Below are 6,409 nucleotides of genomic sequence, written 5' to 3' on the forward strand. Positions count from 1 at the left end.
GCATGTATCAGGGCTATATCCTTTCATCAGATTTATTCAATCAGAGTATGCTGAGAAAACAGTCTGAGAAGTTGTACTATGTGAAGGAGAACTCAGCATCAGAAGTGGAGGAACACTTCTTGATAATTTGTGATATGTAGATGACACAACACAAACTTGGTTTGTTGAAAGCATTGATTGTGATACAAACAAAAAGCCACTAAAAAGACAAGAAAGAATAAAAAGATCAAATTGGATGTCAGAAAGCCTCTGAAACTTGCTATTGAACATAAAGTAACTAGAACTAATGAAGAAATTATTAAACAAAAAAGTTGAGCAGAAGATTTTGAAGGACTGCTTGAGAAGACAAAGTAAAAATATAATGAAATATAGAAAGACTTGGAGTTGGAAAACAAAAAGGGAAAAATACGCTCAGAACTTCTCAACCTGGAAGAACTGAAGAAATACTTCAAGCTTTGAGACACAATACTGAAGAATTCTTAGGGCAAAATATGAAATTATGTTGTTGTTGTTGTCAGGTGCCATCGAGTCGGAACCAACTCATAGCGACCCCATGCACAGCAGAACGAAACAATGTCCAATCCTGGGCCAACCTCATTACCGCCGCCACACTTGACGCCATCAATGATGTCACCTGGCTGATCCATCTCGTTGGGAGTCTTCCTCTTTTTCACTGCCCCTCCACCTTACCCAGCATGACATCCTTCTCCAGCAACTGTTCTCTCCGGACAATGTGTCCAAAGTATGAGAGACGAAGCTTAGCCATCTTGGCCTCCAAGGAGCACTATGGTTGCACTTCTTCCAAAACAGATCTGTTGGTTCTTTTGGTATTATGTAGGAAATTATGTAGGAAACATAAAAAGAAGATGGCAGGGATACTCATTCTACCAAAACTTGGTTGATATTCAACCACTTAAGGAGGTAGCGTATGATCAAGGACTGATGATACTGAAGAAGTCCACACTGCACTGAAAGCTTTGGTGAAAAACAAGGCTAAAGGAATTGATGGAACACCAATTGAGATTTTTCAACAAATGCATGCAACTCACTTGTCGATGCCAAGAAATTTGGAAAACAGATAGCTGACCAACTGACTGGAAGATAACTGTATGTGTGCCCATTCCAAAGAAAAGTGATCTATCAGAATGCAGACTTTATCAAACAATACCATTAATGCTACAAGTAAGTAAAATTTTGCTGAAGCTATTTCAAAAATGGGTGTGGCAGTGCATTAGCAGGGAACTGCCATAAATTCAGATTGGATTCAGAAGATGATGTAGAATGAGGGGAACATCACTGATTATGTCAGATGGATCTTGACTAAAAGCAAAGAATACCAGAAAGATATTTACCTGTGTTTTATCGATCATGCAAAGGCATTTGACACTTTTATTGACTATGCAAAGACACCACACTTTTCTCCATGAACACACTGTAAAAAATTATGGGTAATGTTGCACACACTGGCAATTTCAGAACACTTAGTTTGGCTCATTTAGTTCTACCTCGTGCCCGTACATAGACCAACAGGCACAAGGTGTAACTTCATAGTTTAAAAATCATGAAGGGAAGGCATGTATCGGGGCTGTATCCTTTCAGCAGATTTATTCAATCAGTATGCTGAGAAAACAATCTGAGAAGCTATAGTATGTGAAGGAGAACTCAGCATCAGAAGTGGAGGAACATTGATAATTTGTGATATGTAGATGACACAACACTTTATTTGTTGAAAGTGAAGAATACTTGAAGTACTTACTGATGAAGATCAAAGAATACAACATTTAATACAGACTTCAATTCAGTATTAAGAAAATAAAAATCCTCACAACTAGGCCGATAAGCATCATAATAAACAGAGAATGAAATCATGAAGTTGACAAAGATTTCATTTTACTTGGATCACAGTCAATGCTCAAGGATGCAGCAGTCAAGAAACCAGACGATGTAATACATTGGGAAAACCTACTGCAAAAGACTTCTTTAAAGAGTTAAAGAATGAAGATTCATTTTGAGGACTAAGATGCAACTGGCCTAACCCAAGTCACAGTATTTTCAATAGCTTTAAATGCGTGTGAAAGAATGAGTAAGGAACAGTGTGAAAGAATCAGTGCATTAGAATTATGATATTTGAGATGCATATTGAAAGTAGCATGGACTGTCAGAAAATCTTGAAGAAGTACAGCCAGAATGCTCCTTGGAAGCAATGGTGATGAGACTTCATCTTACCTACTTTGAACATGTAATCAGGAGGGATCAGTCTCTGGAAAAGGATATCATGCTTGGCAAAGTAGACAGTCAGTGAAAATGTGGAAGACCTTTGACTCAATGGATTGACACGATGGCTGCAACAATGGGCTCAGACATACTAATGATTGTGAGAAAGGTACAGGATGAAGCAGTGTTTCATTCTGTTGGAATTAGGAGAGCTATGAGTCACATTCAACTAGTTGGCAAAAGGAATAAGATCTGGATTTCTTTAAGCTATTTAACCTGGAGAGAAACAGAGTTTCTGATTTACATGAGAATCAATATTTTGGACATAAGTTTACAAATGTTATTCAACTTCTCTTTGAAGTAAGTTGTGCTTTCTGATGTTTCATTATCCACAATTTTGAGACTTTCCCTTAGGGAAATACCAGCTACTATCAGGCTCAGAGGACATCACTCTCAGATGGACACATTCTATAATCATCCACTGATAAGTTTGTACCAGTGGTAGAATATGACAAACCAACACGGTGATGCATTTACTATTTTACGCATCTAGAAGAAAGCTATGAAGATTATCTTGAAAGCAAAAAAATATTTGTAACTTCTTATATACTTAAGGTTTATTGTTTATCTCTAAGGTACAAAGTAGTATGCTAAATGATGGGCAGGAATAAATTGACTTTTTTCAATTAATAACTAGAAATAGTACTCTAAAAACATGTTAAATTTACAAATCCTAGAGGTGTCGCACTGTAGGGTAAGCACCGGACTCCTAACTGCAAGGTTAGTGGTTCAAACCTACCAGTTGCTCCTTGTAAACCCTATAAGTATTGCTAAGAGTCAAAATGGACTCAATGGCACTTAACAACAACATATATAGTGAAAGTTCTTAGCCTACAAATCAGGTTTTTGAAATGTCTGCTAACAGCAGTAGGTATTTCTTTTAGGACTAAACTGTTTTTATAGACTAGAATTTTTATTGCATTCTAAATTTTCTAGAGGGATCATTTTTTTCCCAATTTAGTTTCCCAAGCAAACTTCTATTGATTGCTTATTTAAATGGGGCACTATATTAGATGATAGATATTACAAAGGTAAATACATTTACTGTCCTCAAAGAACATACACATGGAAATAAGAGAAAGTATGGGAACAATAAAGTCTACACACATCAGATAAGAATTAATATAACAAAGGAGATTTTAAAAACTTGTCACAGTTGCTTTGATGATAATTTAAATATATTATAAAAGTGTGGGAATTAAAACTAAGGCACAGTTTTGAAAAACATTTTTATTTTACCAAATCTTTTTAAAACAGTAAGGGCTAAAACATTTTTATCTATCCTTAAAATTTAAATTTTAGTTCTAATTTTTTTTTTGGACGGGCTTGAAAATTACAATTTGATTCTAAAGTAAGTCTTGCAATGTAAAAAAAATAACTGAGCTTGTTTATTTAAACTATTTTTGCCCTAGGAGAAAAATATAGTTGAATTTATAAAATATTCTAACTATTAATAATCTCAAAGCCTTATGGTTAAATCAACAGTGCATTTTGCAAGGGTCATGGGGAGAATGGTTGAATTCATAGCTTTCTTTTCTAAAAACTAACCTCTTGAAGTTATCAGTAGGTCAGTAAACTATTTACATTGCACAATTTTGTTTCTCCCAGGATTGTTTGACTTCCATTGTTTCTAAATGACAGCATTGACTCACATCAGTCTGAATTACTAATTGCAGAGAAATTGGCTATTCCACTAAGGAAAGGCAGTTGAGATTGGTTATGCTGGGACCATTGCATTGTAAATGACCTTGCTGACAAATTGAGCATAAATCTGGTTTCTAAAGCCATTTACACATTTTGATTTTCAGTTCTGCTTTCAACAGTTAAGACTTGCATTGATGTTGTTAAGTGCCATTGAGTTGGTTCTGATTCACAGCAGCCCTGTGCAGGATTTCCGAGGAACAGCTTGTGGGTTTGAATCACCAACCTTTTGGTTAGCAGTCCAGTGGTTAAGCTATAGTGCCATATAAATTTTAGAATAAAATGCTTTATTGATATCCTCATAATGCCTAAATACTGGGCAACATTTGGTTCCAAGGAAGTTTTTTTTTGTTTTTTTTTTCCCCTAGATAGAAGTTTCATTCATCAAAAGTGATGTACTTACTCTTTTGGAAACAATGGAAGACAAGTCCAGGCCAATAAATTTGTATTGTTGGTTGCACAGTCAATCCCAAACAATTTTATAGTAAGCATGGATTCCCTTGGAAGATACTTTAGTTCAAGAGGAAAATTGATTCTGAAAAACAAAGAAGTACCATATTGATGCATGATTGTGCCAGACATGAAGAATATGATCAGAATTCACTGGTCTTGTAATTCTCAGTTGAACTTTGATGACAACTTATTTAAATAGTGAGTGAGCATTTGAAGACTAATATCAAAATCAGTTAGAAGAGTTAATGACTGAGGTTGGTCCAGCTGAAGCTTTAGTATTGAAAGCTTTAGTATTGAAAGCCTCCATACACTAAGAGGTCTAATCTGGATGATAGGGAGCTATCCTTACTCAGGGTTTCAAACAAGACAACTCATTGGTGACTTTATATGTATATATATAGCTCTGGTAGCATAGTGATTACAAATTGGGCTGTGAACTGCAAGGTCAGCAGCTCAAAACTACCAGCTATTCTGCGGGAGAAAGATGAGGCTTTCTGCCGTAAAGATTTACAGCCTCAGAAACCCTGTACAGGGTCACTATGAATTGGAACTGACTCCACGACACGTAACAACAAATACACACACACACACACACACACACACACACACACACACACACAGCAATCAATCAGTGCCAGGGATAAGGAAGAATTAATTCATACCAAAGATGAGAATTGATTTTAAAGAAGTGAGTATTCCCCTTGTTAACACGGCATTACCTGAGATTAAGAAGAGGTCAGAGACAGGATGGTAATATTATGACTAAGAACTGGAATGACATAAGAGCTACTTTAAAGGTGAAATGGATAACTCATACTTGACTGAGAGTATATTTGTGGAATTGGACAATGAAGAACTAAAGGTAAATTCTCATTTTTTAGATTATGATATAGGGCTTGACTTCAACTGACAGGAAATACAAAAGAGGAAACTGGAAAGGTATAATGTATGCAATTTGGGATATAATATCATTCAGTAAATAGCAACTGTCAGATGCTGGTGGTTCTATAAAAGAAGCACTGAGCTGCTAACCACAAAGGCTGCTGTTCAAGTCTACCAGTGGCTCAGCAAGAGAAAGATGAAGTTTCAGTCCCCTAAAGATTTGCAGCTTTAGAAATCCTATACAGGGTTGTTTGAAGTTGGAACTAACTGATGACACTTAACATCAACTAACAGTTGCCAATGAGAAGCTCTGGCTGTGTAATAATTAAGCACTTGGCTGCTAACCAAAAGGTGGGTAATTTGAACTCACCAATGGTTCCACGGAAGAAAAGACCTGACAATTTGTACCTATAAAGAGTACAACCTAGAAAACACTATGAGGCAGTTTTTCTCCATTCTACATGGTGAATAAAAGAGACTAAAAGAGAATAACCACCACTCGTCGTACTGTGGTGGCTTGTGAGTTGCTGTGATTCTGAAAGCTATGACATCAAGAACATCATACAGGAAGAACGCAAAAGGTCGTTAAGAAGACAAGAAAGAAGGAAAAGACCTAAATGGATGTCAGAAGAGACACTGAAACTTGCTCTTTTGTGTAGAGATGCTAAAGCAAATGGAAGAAATGAGGAGGTCCAAGAGCTGAACAGAAAATTTCAAAGATCAGTTTGAGAAGATAAAGCCAAATATTACATCAAAATGTGCAAAGATCTGGAGTCGGAGAACTAAAAAGGAAGAATATGCTCAGCATTTTTCAAGCCAAAGGAACTGAAGAAAAAATTCAAGTCTTGACTTTCGTTATTGAAAGATTCTCTTGGCAAATTAATGAAATATGTAGAAAGCATCAAGAGAAGATGGAAGGAATACACAGAGTCACTGTACCAAAAGGAAATGGTTACTGTTCAACGGTTTCAAGAGGTAGCATATGATCAAGAGCCAATGATACTGAAGGAGGAAGTCTAAGGTGCATTGAAGGAATTGGCAAAGAACAAGGCACCAGGAATTGATGGAATAAAAATTGAAATCTTTCACGAAAGTGAGG

At 36.2% G+C, this 6,409-nt stretch overlaps 1 protein-coding gene across 1 annotated transcript in view; it reads right to left on the reverse strand.

The window, feature by feature from the left end:
• Window positions 1-6,409, reverse strand: part of PIK3C2G (phosphatidylinositol-4-phosphate 3-kinase, catalytic subunit type 2 gamma) — a 517,177-nt gene that overhangs the window by 406,184 nt on the left and 104,584 nt on the right. Inside the window, exon 11 of the mRNA XM_006866018.1 lies at window positions 4,379-4,510. Coding sequence (XP_006866080.1) covers window positions 4,379-4,510 — 132 coding nt within the window. The remainder of the gene's footprint in view (window positions 1-4,378; window positions 4,511-6,409) is intronic.

Source organism: Chrysochloris asiatica, unplaced genomic scaffold (assembly GCF_000296735.1).
Source record: "Chrysochloris asiatica unplaced genomic scaffold, ChrAsi1.0 scaffold00086, whole genome shotgun sequence".
NCBI classification, from domain to species: domain Eukaryota; kingdom Metazoa; phylum Chordata; class Mammalia; order Afrosoricida; family Chrysochloridae; genus Chrysochloris; species Chrysochloris asiatica.